This window comes from Orycteropus afer, unplaced genomic scaffold (genome assembly GCF_000298275.1).
Source record: "Orycteropus afer afer isolate SDZICR_OR568_19922 unplaced genomic scaffold, OryAfe1.0 scaffold00193, whole genome shotgun sequence".
Lineage (NCBI taxonomy): Eukaryota > Metazoa > Chordata > Mammalia > Tubulidentata > Orycteropodidae > Orycteropus > Orycteropus afer.
This window is the reverse complement of record NW_006921780.1, coordinates 5,341,589-5,359,161: the sequence shown is the minus strand read 5'-3', so window position 1 is coordinate 5,359,161 and position 17,573 is coordinate 5,341,589. Positions and strand designations below refer to the sequence as shown.

General features: G+C 42.1%; 1 protein-coding gene across 1 annotated transcript in view; it reads left to right on the top strand.

Moving 5' to 3' along the window:
- Positions 1 to 620: 620 nt before the first annotated feature.
- The window catches only part of SLAMF1 (signaling lymphocytic activation molecule family member 1), a 58,682-nt gene continuing 41,729 nt past the window's right edge, over positions 621 to 17,573 (top strand). The window contains exons 1-3 of the mRNA XM_007947717.1: positions 621 to 696; positions 10,887 to 11,225; positions 13,440 to 13,721. Of these exons, the coding sequence (XP_007945908.1) occupies positions 621 to 696; positions 10,887 to 11,225; positions 13,440 to 13,721 (697 nt within the window). The remainder of the gene's footprint in view (positions 697 to 10,886; positions 11,226 to 13,439; positions 13,722 to 17,573) is intronic.

The following is a 17,573-nucleotide window of genomic DNA, read 5'->3' as shown; positions in this document are numbered from 1 at the left end:
ACCATCCCATTTGTGGTACATTCCTGTCAGAGGAGCACTGGGTCACCAGAACAATTGCCCCATATGTTTCAGAGTAGAACTGTTCTTTGTAGCATGTTCAAGGCTGTGACCATCCAGAAGCCAATCACCAGGCCTTTCTTCTGAGATTCCTGTGGATGAATTCAAATGACCAATTTTCAGCAGCTGAGTGCCTAATGATGCGTGCCACCCAGGGACTCCTGACTGTGGCCCCAGGCAGCTACGTTATATATGTTCTCCAGAACTTCCCAGAGAACTATGACACCTCTTTCCCAGAGAAAGTGAAGAAAAGGGGAAGGAGTGCATATTTCTGCCAAAAGCTGGGGTTTGGCTAAGATGACTCAACACAGTCCCCTTCCTGGCTCCAGTAGTTTAAGCACTTGACTCGGAGTTCTTGAGAACACAAAGTGATTTAAGGCCTGAAAGAAGATGAGCAATCCTCAAGACACAGGCAGAAAAGTCCCAGTGAGACAGGAAGCTGCTGCACAGACTTGCCGGCAGAGGTAGCACTGCCTGACTGACATGTAGCTCCTCCGCCCTGACATCTGTCTGTGAGCAGCTGCTGGGCTCCCAGCAACTCCCTTTCCTCTCCTCCCTAGCTGATGGATCCCAAGGGGCTCATCTCCTTGAACATCCTGCTGTTTCTTTCCCTGGCTTTTGAGCTGAGCTGCAGAACAGGTGAGTATTGATCTGTTTGGGGATTTGGATACCATGATGACCTGCCAGGAATGAGTATAGCCCTGTGGATGGAAAAAAGATGTGGGAGCTGGGAGCTGTGGCCAGCTATCTCTTCTGTAGGAACTGGCTCTGAGTTCTCCTCTCTCTTTCAAAGAGGAAGGAACATTATGAGTTCCTGGACTCCTACCAAGCCTCAGCCCCCATCAAACCTAGCTTCCAAGGAAACTGGGAGCTCTAAGCCAAAGGCAGTGGTCACATCCCAGACCAATTTCTCAGGGTGAGAAGCTCTGGTTGAAGTCTTGTTTGAGTGACTGGTTTTGCATGGGTTTGCATTCTGACAAAGAACCAGGCTAGAGAGACTAAGCTAGAGGAATGGAGGTCTGGAAGATTAGTCCTACATCTCTGCCCTGGAGCAGGATCCTCACACACACAAATAGACAAACCAGGAACATGAGCGGACATGAACAAAGGGGTTGGAGTGGCAAGGAGAGGGTAGAAGTGGAAACCTCAGGTCTTCAGCTAAGCACGGACAGTGGCTGCATGTGGTCACTGGTGGTTACTTTCCTGTAAGAGAAGGTTCCAAGGAAGCAAGAAGGGGAGAAGCAAGGATTTCTGGAGCACAGGTCTGGTTACAGGGCTGAAAATGCATATCTGAAGGCCTCAGTTGGGGCAGCTTCAGCAGTTGGATCAGAGAAATAGCAGAGTATTTGGAGATGGGTTCTACTCTTATCGTTTGCTTTGTCTTCCTCCCAAGACAAGCTAGTGTTCTTTGTTCAGTACTATCAGGGCTATGAAAAAGTGTACTTGAGGGGGGAAAAAGTGAAGCAAGAAGTGGTCTTTGGGCTGACTGAGTGAGATGAGAAACAATTCCTTTCTGCTTAAATGTCTTGAGGCTTCAGTTAAAGTGTGGGAGGCAACCTGGAGTAGTGGCATCAGTGAAAGGGGGGAAATCCTGATGCCCAGGGTGTTTTGGGCTTGGGGTTTTCAGGACCGCAAATCCATGTAAACTTTTCCAAGAAAAGCCCCGAAATATGCCAGGGATGTGGGGTAGCTGTGGATGGGGTAGCTGTGGACTATCTCCCACCAGGCTCCAAGATGAGCAGACTTACAGGATACTTGAGCCCTTGCTGGGCCCCATTTTCCCTCAGAATCAGGCAGATCCATGGCTCTTACTTCATGAGGCCTAGGGAAGGAGGAACAGAGCTCAGGACTCAGAAAGCCAAATGAGCCATTTAAGCTGTTATAGGAGAGCCAAGACTTTCTTGCTGGACCACCATTCTTAGAGTACTTGTTGGTGACTATAAGGAATGATTGGGTTGAAGTGTGAACTGGGCTTTTCCATCTCTGCACTTGTTTGGTTCCTGATCAGTCTGGTCTATGACATCTACAGGTTCTGCTGACAACTGCTTCACTGCAGGCTTTGGGGGTCAATGGTTAGTGAGAAAACAGCCCAGCCCTACAGGACCATCTACCCATTCAGGAACTACTCCCTTTCATGCATTCTGTCTTTCTGAAATATGTAGAAAATTTTTTCAGTGTTTTTATTTTTATTTTCACTCTTTTGTAAAATCCCAGTAAAACCCACACACAAATATTTTGCAAATGAGACAGGTTACCCATAACAGATTTACCCAACCAAGAAGCCTGATTTCTTGTAAAATCTGTACCCACTCTCCTTCCCATCTCTACTCAGTTCACCTTCCAACTCTCAGTCAAAATTCTAAAAATTAAAAAGTCTGTATGTTCTTTCCCCCAATAAAGCAGATTTTCCATTTCACCCAGTAACATATTTTATGTCCCCACCTCCTTCACACACACTAGGGGAGAGGTGAGGTACAAGTGACTAGGTGCTAGCCTTGGCCCAACCTTGTCTGTTCACTGGTTTATTCTGTGCCAAGATGTAGATCTAATGCTTCCATCTCTGGAAAACTTTCATACTGTAATATGATGCCATCACCTTCACTCTCTCCGGCTCTTTACTGGAAGTCCAAACATCAGGTTAATAATTTGAACAATTCTGTTCAATCACTATCTATTGAGGACACATCATGCGGCAGGCACTGTTTGGGGAAAATAAAATAAACTGCAACTTTTGCCCAGAACCTAACACAGTGCCTGGTATATGAGAGTCTTTCCATAAATATCTGTTGAATGAAATAGTAGTATATATTGCACCCTTAGTATGTACAGTCACTGCTTTAAGCACTTTCTGTGTAGTATTCATTTAATTCGTACACAATCCTATGAGGTGTGTATTATTATTGTTACCATTTTATAAATGAGGAAAGAGAGCACAGTGTGGTCTAGCAATTTCTCCACTGTCATACAGCCTGACTCCAGACACTACTGTCTCAAGGAAGAAAATTGAATAAGTTTATGTTTGGAGAGGGGAGGCTAAAATTTGTATCCATGTCCCAGAGTGATAATTAGAATACACTATGTTTAATTGAAGTAGATAGAACATGGTATAGAATTTTTATGAGAGACTGAAATATCCAGAAGAATTTTATGTAGAAATTGTAAAGTGGGTAGAAATGGTTTTTGTCACACAAGTTTTCACTTAAATACTTTCTTACGTAGCTTGTTTGTTGGAAGAGGGTCACTTGAACTATAAAACTATAAAACCTGAATAATACATAAATTATAAGTGAAGACTTATCTCCCTCTCATCCCTCCTTGAATGCATATAATGTACAAGTTTTTTGCATATCCACTAAAATATATACTTCTTTTGGGTTGGATTTTTGTGGGACTTGAAGAAAAATTCTAGATGAAGGCATAAATGCAGAGGTAAAGTGTTACAAGTGTTCAGATGGAATGATAAATGGTATGTCGTGCCTGAAATCTAGGACGCATGGCTAAGGTGTTTCCACCTCCTCACTGGAAAGCAGGGAGACATATCCCCATAATTTTCTCCAAAACTGTATCTCTTATGTGGAATAAAAATGGGGCAGTCCACTTCCATAAAGATTTACAGCCTTGGAAACCCAAAGAGGGTTGCTATGAGTCAGAATTGACTCAATGGCAGTGAGTTTGTTTGTTTTTTACATATCGCTTAGGAGTATGGCTAGGAGCTCTGGTAGCATAGTGCCTAAGGCATTTGACTGCTAACCAGAAGGCTGGCGGTTCAAACCCACCAGCCACTCCTTGGAAGGAAGGTTGGGCAATCTACTTCCATAGTGATACTGCCTCAGAAACCCAAGGAAGGGTCGCTATGAGTTGGGTCTGACTCGATGGCACATAACAACAACCACATAGGGGTATGTCTTAGTTATCTAGTGCTGCTATAACAAAAATACCACAAATGGGTGGCTTTAACAAACAGAAATTTATTTTCTCTTAGTTTAGGAGGCTGGTGCCGGCTCTAGGGGAAGTCTTTCTCTGTCGGTTGGCTCTGGTGGAAAGTTCTTGTCTCTTCTGAGCTTCTGTTCCTGGGAGATCTTCATGTGGCTCGACATCTCTCTTTCTCCATCTCTGCTTCTCACTTCTTTTGCTTGTTTAATTTCTTTTATATCTCAAAAGAGATTGGCTTAAGGCACACTCTACATTAATCCTGTCTTATTCACATAACAAAACAACCCATTCTCAAGTGGAATTATAAACACAGGCATAAATGTTAGGATTTACAACACATGTTTTTGGGGCAACACAATTAAATCCAGTACAGGGTGTTAGAAAAATGAAACAAAGCACATTCTGATTTTTGAGAGAGGAAAACTTAGACTCTGTGCTGTCATTCATTCATAATTCAGTGTTTTGTTCACTTGGACAAGAATGTATTGAACTCCACAGTGTTCCAGGTAGATGATAGAGATACAACAGTAAACAAACCAATTGCATTCCTTGCTCATGGGTGCTTATAACTGAGTAAGAATGATAGGCATTGAGCCAGAAGTTAAATATGTGATGAATGGCATGCAGAAGACATGCAAAGTGCATTTCAAGCATATAGCAGGGAAGGCTAACCTAAGCTAGCCATCATAGAAGAAACCTTCCTGAGGAAGGGATATTAAGACTAAGACCTGAAGGATGGGAGGAGTTAGATAGATTTAAAAAGTTAAGAGTTTTCAGGCTTAGGCATGGTAAATGCAAACACGTTAAGATAGAAGGACCCAGAAACATGAAGGAATAGGTGAACAACAAAAAACTGGGGTTACTGTTTAAAAAGCAGCCTTAGACAAATTGGCTTTTATTTTTAGGCTTAGGTTTACTATAAGAACTATAGGCCAACAAGTCCAGCCTTTTCTCTACCTGAAGGAAATGTGCAAGGTGCTTCAACCACACATGAAAGTATCAGGGCAGGCCCCAAAGGGTTATCATTAGGTAAAATCCTACCTTGTGAATGGGTTAGTTAAATCCTACTAATTTCAGGCCAATATCCGTGGGTCCACGTGAATCATTCTACATTCAGCACAGAATTACCCACAAAGGAAAATGAGTTGGTATTTCCAGCAGCAAATATTTCCTCCCAGATTCTTTTGGTAAACAGGGGCTGACTGAATCACAGACTCACTGGAAAACACTCATCAGGCAGTAGGATGTCTCAGGGACTCCACTTGGTGGGTTTTATGAAACACTCTAAATCCTCTACTTATTTTCCACATATGCTTTGGTGAACATGATTTCCAGTCTTCCCTCCCGACCTGCCTCTCACATGAGGGCAGGTGTTGCACCAAAATTCTTTATGTGGGTTGTGGGTTGTGAAGGTCTCTTCCCCAGCTCTTCCTGACTGAGTGTTGGTTTCAATCCCTACAATTGAGTGTGCATAAACCACTCAACCACTCAGCTTGTCCTTCTCAGTTGACCTCTTCTCTCTTTCTTACTCCTTTCTTTCTCTTATTTTTCATTCTTCTTTTTTTTCATTCCCTTTCTCATTCTATATCTCCTCTCTCCCCAATTCCAATTTCTACAAGCAACCATAGGGCAGGGTTAAGTATGGTGAGGGAATGTATGGGAGAGATATGGAAGGGTAGAGGGTTATGGTCTGATAGTGGGCATAATTTGTATGTTTTTTTTCCATACCAAAATTGATCTAAAAAGTCAATTGTGGTTCTTAATCTTTTGAGCCTCACATTCCTTTGAGAGAAAAAATTTATGGGTGTTCTATGCAATTTTTGTACACAATTTCGGGGGATCCATGTACCACGTGATGTTGGTACTTGCACATATAGCTCTAAATTTTAAGTAATTCTTTTAAATGTAGACAATTACATTCAAGAAACAAGAGGTTATTCCCTGGGATATTGAGCCTACAATCCACCAGAGGAGCCACTTTTCTTAGGCAGTCTGGCATTCATAGGAGTGGCTGGAAGAAAGTTCAGTATGCTTCCCAATTTATCATGGTAAGGGAAAAAGAAAAAATAAAAACACAGCATTCTCCATCTAATCAATTAAACAATAAGGAAGAGAATTCTGTTTTAAGAGTTGATATTTTAGGGGCAAATTTTAAAGCAACAAATGCATAATTGCCATTCTCAGTTTCCTTAATAATTATGAATCTAAGCCCCACTTGTACTGATTTCAGCCCAGGTAGACTGCATTTTCTTTTTTTCTGGTCTCCAAATCTCTATTCTGACGTTAGCTGGAACAGGACAGTGCTGAGATTTCAGGGCATTTGGGCATCAGGAATATTCTGACCAGTGTTTTGGCCCTCTAGTGCTGCTCTAACAGAACATCCCACAAATGAGTGGCTTGAGCAAATAGGTATTTATTGTCTTACAGTTTAGGAGGCTAGAAGTCTGAGTTCAAAGTGCCAGCTCTAAGCTGAGGGAAGGCCCCTTGACCTTGGGCTTCAGCTCTGCCTCTTGCTCCTTGGCCCACATAAGCTGGAGGCTTTTCTTAACTCAGGCAGCTCCTGGCTGACAAACCCAAAGTCAACACGTAAAATGGCATAGTCTCAAGATTATCAAGCAACATGATAAGCCACTAAATGAAGACTCAGCCAAATGCAGGATCTAGATGTACCAAAAAGCCACTCAAAACCAAGCCAAGCCAAGCCGACACATAACCTTAACTACCACAACCAGTTTGTGTAGTTTTTCCACAACTTATCTTAACCAGAAGTCAATACTAGATGGCTGTGTTTCTTAACCAGAAGGTTTTATTTTACTCTTCTGACTTTTTATCAACTAGAACAATCTATGTTGTCTCTAAATCATGGGTTCTTCTTTTATGAAATACAGCTTATTTTTAAGTTCAGTATATACATGTGGACTTAAAAATAAGCTGTATTTCATAAAAGAAGAACCCATGATTTAGAGACAACATAGATTGTTCTAGTTGATACCACTCTAGGTTTCTATAGCAGTACTATTTATTTATTTGATAACCTTTCAGAAGTACAGGAGGGTTCAGTATATACATGTGAGGGAGCTCTGGTAGCATAGTGGCTAAGGCACTTGACTGCTAACCAGAAGGCTGACGGTTCAAACCCACCAGCCACTCCTCGGAAGGAAGGTTGGGCATTCCTACTTCCGTAGTGATACTGCCTCAGAAACCCAAGGAGGGGTCGCTATGAGTCGGGGCTGACTCGATGGCAAACAACAACAATATACATGTGGGGCAAAGTTAAATAAGAGAGATTTTCGTCAGGTGATATGGCTTTTATTATTTGCAAATTCAACAAACACTGTTATAGGTCTTGGGAATAAAACAGTGAACAAAATGACGTTCTCTTTCTTAAGGCACTTGCATTCTTACCAGGGGAGATAAAAATAAACATAAAATGTCAGGAAGTGATAAGTGTTATACAAGGGGCATAGCATTATTTTTAGATAGGGTAGCCAGAAAGGCTTTACAAAGGAGATACATTTTTGAGCAGAATAAAGTGAAGGAATGAGCTATTCAGATATGTAAGGGAGAAGATTGCCAGAGAGGGGGAATAGCAAACATAAAAGCCCTGAGATAGGAATGTTCTTGGTAAGTTTGAGAACAGCAAGGAGCCAACGTGACAATCGTGCAGTGAATGAGGAATAGGTACCAGGTGATGAGAGTCTTTGAAGCCATGTCAAGGACTTCACATTTCATTCTGTGGGTGTAGAAAGCCCTGGAAGTTTAAAAGTAGGGGAAAGACCAATTGTGATATGGTTTCAAAAGTTTACTCTGACTACTGTACAATACAGGCAAATAAGTTGGAAGACAGTGGATATAACCAAGACTATGGTAATAGTGGGAACTCTGGTAGTGTAGTGCCTAAGGCACTTGACTGCTAACCAGAAGGCTGGTGGTTCAAACCCACCAGTCACTCCTTGGAAGGAAGGTCGGGCAATCTACTTCCGTAGTGATACTGCCTCAGAAACTCAAGGAGGGGTCACTATGAGTCGGGTCCGACTCAACGGCACATAACAATAAACAGCAACAACACGGTGATAGTGGCAAAAATGAAGCAGGTGAGAAGTGCTTGGATGACATTAATATTTTGAAGGTGGAGCCAATAGAATTGTCTGATAGACTGAGTGTAGATTATGAGAGAAATAAAACAGTCAAAGATGGTTCCAACATTTTTGACCTGAGAAATTGGGTGAATTGTGATGTTATTTGCAGATGGGGCTACAGAATCAAGAGTATGTTTGCTATGGTTGAGTTTCCCTTTAGATCCCCAAGTCCTGCAATGCCACTATATTCACAAGTTCTTAGTGAAAGACTATTTGGAGCAGAGCACAGACCAGACACTTCTAATGGTGTGATCAACAGGCATTTATTACTCATAGAATAAACAGGACAGAGATGAACAGAACTATACACATCGTCATCAGCTGGGCTTCCCAAAGTTAGGCTCCCATCCACAGGGTTAGTTTACATCCAAGCACACCCCACTTCACATCTTGGGAGAAGGTCTAAATTCCTCTCTTGGGATTTAATACTAACTGGACAGCCAGATAGCATGTACAGAGAATAGGTATGATGAAGAGGCAATAAAAGAGGGTAAGAAAAAGTCAAGTGTGGTAATAAAAGTGGAAAGCCCACTGTAGGCAATGGACGTTATTTATTGCCCCTGTTCAGACTATTCTAGATTTACTGGTCCCAGAGAACAGCCTTTTCTCCTTTACCTCACTAAGATAGTGTTCTGGGTTTCTTCAGAGGGCAATCATCTCCCTCTAAAACACATACTTTCTATTCATTAGTAGCTGTTGTGTCCATTAGCAACCACGAAGATGGTGAAGGGGCAATTATAATATAGCATATGTGTGTATCCAGCAATGCTGATCTGTATAGGCAATTGGGAGTGCAGTGAAGATGTAACTACAGAGACATAACTCTACAAGCATACCAGAAATATTTCAAGCCATGCAACTAGATGAGACACTGGATGAATGAGGATGGGGAAGAGAAGAGGTTTGAGTACTAACCTCTGGAGCACACTAATGTTTAGAGGTCTGGAAGATAAGATTATAGCCAGAGAGACTGAGAATGAACCTGCCAATGGAATAGGAGAAAAACCAGGGGAGTGTGGTGTCCTAGGGACCAAACGAAGAATGTTTTTCAAGAAGGGAGTGATTAATTCTTCCAAATGCTACAAAGAAAGCAAATAAGATGAAGACTGAGAATTAACTTGGCATCATGGAGTAGACAATGACCTTGACAGGGGTAGTCCCAGTGAGTAGTATGGAAACATCTCTTTGGAGTGGGTACAAGGGATGATGGGTCAGAAAATGAGAACAGGAAGTAAAAACTCACATTAAAGGGCTTTGCTATAAAGGAAAGCAGAGAAATGGGGAAGTAGCTGGAGTTGGACCTGGGACTGAAAAAAAAAAAAAAAACAACAAATTCACTGCCATTGAGTTGTTTGCAACCCATAGCGACCCCTCCTTGGGCAGTATCTCTAGGGAAGTCGATTGTCTAACTTTCCTTCTGAGAAGGAGTTGGTGATTTTGAACCGCCAGCCTTCTGGTTAGCAGTCCAATGCCTTAGGCACTATGCCACCAGAGCTCCTGACCTGGGATCAGGGAAAGGATTTTTACAATGAGTATAATTGTATCTTGATGGAAATAGCCCAGTAGACAACTGATAATGCAAGAAGCAGGGACAATTGGAGGAGCAAAGCCTTGAAGTAGGTGAGTGTTCCATGAAGGAACAGACTCTAGCCTTAAATGAGAGCATGATTTGGAGGTGGTAATACAAAGAAGTTCTCTATAGCTTCTTCTATCTTTTCAGTAAAATGAGAAGCAAGAATGTCTACTGAGAGAGGAGGGAGAAAAGCAGATTGTGGTTTGAGGAGATGAGGTGTTAAATAATCAGCAGTAGGATCCCTTACAGTGGTTTAGGGTTTTTTTTTTTTTGTTTGTTTCATTTTGTTTTGGTTTTTTGCTGGTTCAGCTTTTTGGAGATGAGATCTAAAATAATTTCTCACCCTCAGTATTATTAACTATCTTTTTTTTAATTGTTTTTTAATATGAGAGTTAGGACTCTGCAGTTTGAGCACTGTACTCACCACTACATTAACTCCACATCCTTCAGACTTTTCTTTTTTTTCCTTATCACCAGAGATGATGCTCCAGGCTTCCTGGTCCCCTGAGCTCACGAACTCAGAATTACTTTCAGGTTCTCTTCATTTTTCATCCTATATACCCAATGGTGGCAGGAACCCTGGTAGAGGAATTAACAGACCTGGATTCCAATCCTGGCTCTGGCTTGTACTAGTTATGTGACTTTAAGGAAATTATTTAACCTCTGTGTGCTTTAGCTAAGGAGCTCTGGTGGTTAATGCATTGGGCTGCTAACCAAAAGAGTCTGTGGTTCAAACCTACCAGCTTCTCTGTGGGACAAAGATGAGGCAATCTGCTTCCGTAAAGATTTACAGGCTTGGAAATACTTTGAGGGTCACTATGAGTCAGAATCAACTCGATGGCAGGGGCTTTGGTTTAGGTTTGGTGCTTTAGATACCTTAACTATAGATACAATTTGGTAAAATGCCCTCCTAGATCAGAGAAACCCAGTGATATGATTAGCTGCATTAACTATGTTAGTTCTAGTTAGGTCTATTCTAAGTAATTTAATATTTCCATTGAGATTTTAAAAACATTGGAGTGGGGTCCCTCATGGCAATCCTTATAGACCACTAAGACCTGGCAACCCCAAGGATAACCCAAGAGAAAGAGAGAGAGCCTTCCAGTTTGCCTTTCCTGTTCTACACATAATGTGCTTCTCAAAGGCCTCTGTGGTGAAAGACTGTCTTCTCCTTCCTCCCATAGGTGGACACTCAATGGACTGCCCCAAGATTATCCAGAGATTGGGAAGCAATGTGATGCTGTCCCTGACATACGAAGGGATAAATAAGAGCATGAGCAAGAGCATTCGCATCGTTGTCACAATGGAAACATCACTTAGCAGTGTCTTCAAGAAAAAAATAATGTCTCTTGATCCATCTGAAAGGGGCTCTCCACCCAATCTAGAATACCGCTATAAATTTCACCTGGAAAACTTGAGCCTGGAGATTCTGGACAGCAGGAAGGAGGATGAAGGCTGGTACTCTATGACTCTGGAGCAAAACACTTCAGTCCAGCAGTTTTGCCTGCAGCTGAGGCTTTATGGTAATAATTGTGGCTTCCCTAGTTTATACTAGAGTGCCATTGTGGTCCTTTATCCAAAAATTTAGCCCTCTCTCAGAAACTAAGGGTATTTAGAATTGGAAGAAACTCAAGAGATCATCTAGTGTGGGGATGTATAAACTGGCTTCATGGAAGAAGTTGTAGAGGGTCACGATTTTTTTATTTTGAATTACACATTGGTGGTAGCTATTAGCACTAGCTACCCTCGCCCCCATTTCCCAAAGGAAAGGAGTCCAGCTGCCTGTGGGCTAGGGGGGCCTGGATCCTGCAGAAGCCTTTGTTTACAGATAAGATTTTTGTTTGGGGAAAAAGGGGGTGGCGGCTTCTCTTTATGATTTTTTAAAAGTTTGAATACAAACCCAACCTTTCTTTCATGGTTGAGGATGCTGGAATCTAGAAAGAAGTGGTTTGCACGTGCTTATGCATATATGTTCAGGTTGTTCACTGCACTAATGTCCTGAGTGAATAAGAGCTAGAATTCAGCCCATGCTCTGCTCACCTCTCTGGCACAGGACTGCATCTATCTGGTAGAAGTGACTTTTTCTCATTAAAAAAAAAAAGATCTGGTTCTAAAGTTACTTACTTACTAAACTTAAACTAGAACTCCAATCCACCTGACTCCAAAGCCACTGCTTTTTTTCTGGCATCTGCCACCCCTTCTTGAATGCACCCAGAGTTTGTGTATCTTAGGCCCAGAAGCTCACCTGAATTCCCAGAAATATTGAGAGCTGCCTGGGTCTTTCTGCCTCCTCAAAGTGACTTTCTTCTCTCTGTGGAAGGGACAAGGAGCCCCTATCACCCAGTACTTCTTTGCAATCTTCAGGTATCTGGAGGAGAGACAGCAGTACACTCCCCTCCTGACCTCTACCCTCAGCATTCTCTTTCTTTCAGTGTATGCAGAATTTCCCCATTCCTCCACCAGGCGCTAAGGAGGCCTCATAACTCCAATGGTGACCTTAGGGCAAGGCTTCCAAGGCCATTGGAGACCACACAACCTATACTTTTCAGAACAACAGTTCATATATCATACATTCTATCCTTTCATTTCTGTATGTTCACTGTTTTTGTCACATCTTGTGATCAAATTCTTACCTTGGAAAATATGGTCTCTGCAACTATGGTTTTCTTCTCAAGTCCAGCAAAGAGGCTGGGTTTTGGAATCAGATAGAACTAGGTTCAGATTTCAGTTTGACTTCTTTGAAGCTGTGTGACATAATCTAAGACATTCCCCTTCTCTTGGACTCAGTTTCTCATCTATTAAATAGGTATAATTATAATTACCTCAAAGGGTTGTTGAGAAGACTAAAGAAGGTGATCAATGTGAAATTCCGGTGGTGTGCCTGTCCTATACTCACTGCCTTTGAGTCACTTCTGATTCATAGTGATCCCCATTGGGTTTCTGAGGCTGTAAATCTTTACAGAAGTAGATTGCCCCATTCTTCTTCTGTGGGGCAGCTGATGGGTTTGAACCACTGACCTTCTGGTTAGCAGCCAAATGCCTTATCCACTATGACACCAGAGTTCCTTGTGCCTGTCCTATAGAAGTTGCTAAATAAATAAGACTTTCCCTCTTTCCTTGCCTACTTCACAGCATTAGAATGGGGTAGGTTGATGGAATCTGTGGCTATGATTGTGTAGCTATTCCTACCCCAGATAGAATACAATTTTTGTCACACACGCACACACACACATTACAGATGAAATCCTACCACTAAAAAGTCATTATTTTAGTCATTTATTGTCAGTTAGTCATTTTCATCATTAGGAGGCTAATACCTTTGTAGTTGTTGTTGTTGTTGTTGTTGCTAATACTTTTAGTCAATGACAATTAAAATCCATGGGGAATTACTTGATGGCAAACTCCACTGATAGAATGCAAGAAAGCAGCCTAAATCAAGGAACATCAGGAAGACCTCTGATTATAAAGATTCTGGTTGTATACAGTACTGGCAGGAAGAGGCCAAAAAACAAATTCTCTTTCTTCTCTATTTTATCCTGAGGTGGTCTTGGAAAGAGTGTAAGGGAGACAGAGGGATGGTGCAAAGTAATAGATCCCACTAGAAATAAATCACATTGAAACCCCTCAGTTTGGGAAAAAAAAATGTCATTAGGCTGCATTGCTTTCTAATAAAAGATCAACTCAGAATTCTGGGGGATTCATTTCAGTGATGGCTCCCTTCCTCCCCCTAATGACAGAGGAGGTCTCCACTCCAGAAATTCAGGTGTTAAACCTGACACAGGAGACTGGGAACTGCAGCTTGACGCTGGCCTGTACGGTGGAGAAGGGGGATCATGTGGTTTACAGCTGGAACAAGGAGACCGACGTCCACCCACTGAGCCTGGCCAACAGCTCCCACCTCCTGTACCTTACCCTTGGCCCCCAGCATGTCAACAATGTGTACACCTGCACCGTGAGCAACCCCATCAGCAACCGCTCCCAGACCTTCAGCCCGTGGCCCAGATGCTGGCCAAATCCAGGTGAGTTCCTTGAGTGTGGCTAGCATACCACATGAGTGAATGTGGGCTCTGTTCCCACCTGGACCAATCACTTTGTTTCCAAAGCCATGCCCTTCATTTTGGTAACAACACTTTGTGTTTTCTTCATAGTTTACAAAAACTCCCATGTGTGATCAATGAGCACATTCTCCTCATAATAACCAAAAAAACCCCAAAAATTGCAGTGAGTCAATTCCAACTCATGGTGACCCCATGTGTATGAGTAGAACTGTGTTTCATGGGGTTTTCCATGGCTAATTTTTTGCAAGTTGATCACCAGGCCTTTCTTTTGATGCTTATCTAGATGGACTCAAATTGTGAACTCTTTTATTAGCTGCCAAGTGCTTAACAATTTGTGCCATCCAAGGGCTCCTTCATAGTGGCAAGGGTGGCATTATTATGCTCAGTTCATAGTTGAGGAAACCAATAGGATGTGATTGAGCCAAACCCAGAGCCCAGGTCTCCAAGTTATTATTCATCCTCTCCCCTTCCTGTTTTGACTCCAATCTACAAGAGAGGCTGGGTGATAGGGTACAGGGGGCAGACCTTGACTCCCAAGTCCATGATCCACTATTGTTGGGACAGTTCTGCCCCATCAGTTAGTATTAATTGATCCCATACTCTATAAGAAATTGGGCATAGATATGATACATGATCTCTGCTCTTGGGTAATACATTGTGAAGGTAAGATATGACACATTTGATCAACTATGAAAAACAGAAAATAATGGAGACCCACATTTTGTGTAATGAACTGTGAATCCATAGTGGGTCAGAGGGCCAGAAAAGTCAGAGAAAGGTGGGACTAAGAATTGGACTATGAAGTTTAAGGAATATCAGTGATGAATCGTATTACTCTTTATTATTGGCAAAGCACGTTTAACTGCATCATCACTTTTGATCCTCACAATAACTTTGTTAGATAGGTGTTATCATCACCCTCAGTTTACAGATGAGGACATTAAAGCTCATTGCATTTAACCTTCAAATTTCTTCAGCTTGTAAATAGTAGAGTCAGCACCTAAACCTAGATCTTCTGAATGCTCTTTCTCTAGAAAGAAAAGCATCACCATTCTCCTACCAAAAGAAAGAGATGTCAGATTAAGTAAGCCCATCTAATCATTTGAGTTTGGAAACAAGATAGACCACTGACCATTTCCACCATCAGATCTCGTGTCCCTCCCTAGGCAGGTTCAGGGACAGAAGAACCAGAGGACTGGTGCTGCAAAGCATTGCCATGTCCTAATATTCTTCTCTCTGCATCCATTGAAGGATGTAGCAGTCCTTGCAAGGAGACTCTTGCCCACAGTAGGCTTGATGTCTATACTTTTCCAGATCACTAGGAAAGGGACAATGGGGAATACAGCCAGGTTATGCCCTTTAGTACAGTACCCTTTCCAGTCAGTGACACCCCAGAATATTCCCAAATGGATTTCTGGCAAAGTCCCACCTGGCCTCCAATCTGCACCAGAGAGTTCTTTGGTGAAACTAACCAATTGTATGTTGCCTCTCCAAGACATTTCATTACAGTAGTGCACCATCTGTGCACCTGCTAGATGTGTCTGGCCACTTCCATACAAATCACATTCAGAGGTGGTCCTCCAGTTCAGACCTCTGTCCCTGTCCCATTATTCAGAGCATGTTGGCAGAGCCAGGAAAGCAGTGTTGCATAGTAGAAAGTTTATAGAATGCGACCCCACGGGTCTTAGATCTAATGCTGCCCCTTCTGCTTACAAGGATAAGTCACTTAACCTTGCCAAGACTTAGATTCTTCATCTACAAATAATAACAAGTGGCAGGTTTTAATGTTTACCATTGTGACAGTTAAATGAGTTACTCACAGCAATTCTGTAACATCGATAGTGTTAGTACCCCCACTTTTACAGATGAGAAACAAAGATATGAAAAGGTAAAGTAAGGTCATACACAGGACAAATGGGCTGAATGGTCCTGGGATCCTCACAGGTATTAGTGGAAGAGATAATGCATTTAATATGCCTTTTACACCATAATAAAAATATAGTTTTTCCCTTGCAGCTAGGGAAGTAGTAGTTTTTGTCCAAATACAATCCTCTCTGATTATAACTGTCCTATAAGGGCTCAAGGAGGGGTCGCTATGAGTCGGGGCCGACTCGACAGCAAACAACAACAACATAGGAGCTCTGGTACCATAGTGCCTAAGACACTTGACTGCTAACCAGAAGGCTGGCAGTTCAAACCCACCAGCCACTCCTCAGAAGGAAGGTTGGGCAATCCTACTTCTGTACTGATACTGCCTCGGAAACCCAAGGAGGGGTCGGTATGAGTTGGGGCCGACTCAATGGCACATAACAACAACAACATAGGAGCTCTGGTGGTGTAATATCTAAGGCACTTGACTACTAACCAGAAGGCTGGCAGTTTAAACCCACCAGCCACTCCTCAGAAGGAAGGTTGATCAATCTACTGCTGGAGTGGTACCACCTCAGATACCCAAGTAGGGGTCGCTATGAGTTGGATCTTACTCAACGGCAGTAAGTTTGGTTTTGGTTTTTAGTCCCCAAAAAAGGGAGAAGAACTCTTTTCATGCTACTCTGTGTACTTTAGCAAGAATTTAAGTGCATAGTAAAGGGACATCTTTACAGAGATTAGTCAAGGTGCTCTCACCCATCTAAGTCATTTTGAAGACCAAGCTAGCATCACATAAAATTTACTGAGAATGAGGTAGGCTGTTGTAGAGAATGGAGAGACAAGAAAAAATGGTGTCATGGGAAAAGCCCTGCCAAGGTCTGAGTTTGGCTTTCAGTTCAGTCATTAAGAGACAACTGAACATGAAGCAGCCATTTCACTGTCTTGAATCTCTGTTCCATCATCGGTAAAATGAAAATGGTGGGCTAGTGAAGCTCCTCCCAGAAGCTTCCGATGTATGCTCATTAGTGAGAACTGCTGATAAAGGGTTGCCAAGTGCAGATCCTGTCCCTGACTTCAGGAGTGAGGTGGGGGGAGCCCAGTGCATCAGAACCAGACCACCTCACTGGTTGTCAGCTTGCTCTTCCCAGTATACCAAGTTGCCTAGATATTGAAGACAGAGCTTAATTAGTACATTGATTTTTATTTGCAAATGAATGCTACTAATTGTTTTTATTAAAATGCCATGTTTAACTTAACAAAACATTTATTGAGGTTCTACTGTGCTAGGTGCTAGATACATAGAAACAAGAAAGACACCCAAGCCTTGCCCTTGAGGAAGGAGATAATTCTATAAATTATATGAAAATAATTATCCAATTGTATAGTGTGATCAATGCACAGCAGAAGTATGTGCAAGGTAACAAAAGTAGAGAATCATTAATACAGTTCCAGGCGATCAGAGACAGCATCACAGAGGATATGCACCAACAGGATTTTGAAGAATAACTAGAAATTCCCCAAACAGATAAAACAAAGACATTCCAGGCACAGAGTGATCAGATATAGCTGAGTGTTGTTCTGTATTATCCTGTAGGTGATGATAGCTAATCAAGAGTTTTAGACAAAGGAATAATGTGGTCAGTTTTGCATTTCAGAGAGAAAATTCAATGGTGTGGAGAAGAAACTAGGGCAAGGAAAAAGCAAATAAGACCTAAACTGGTTATAAAAAAAGAAAACTCCCTGCCATCAAGTCAATTCTGACTCATAATGACCCCCATTGGTTTCTGAGGTGGTAAATCTTTACAGAAGCAGATGCCCAGTCTCCCTTCCATGAAGCGGCTGATTGGTTTGAACCACTAACCTTCTGGTTAACAGTCAAATGCCTTAGGCACTGCACCACCAGATTTCCTACCTGGTTATGTTGTTGTTGTTGTTGTTGTTGTT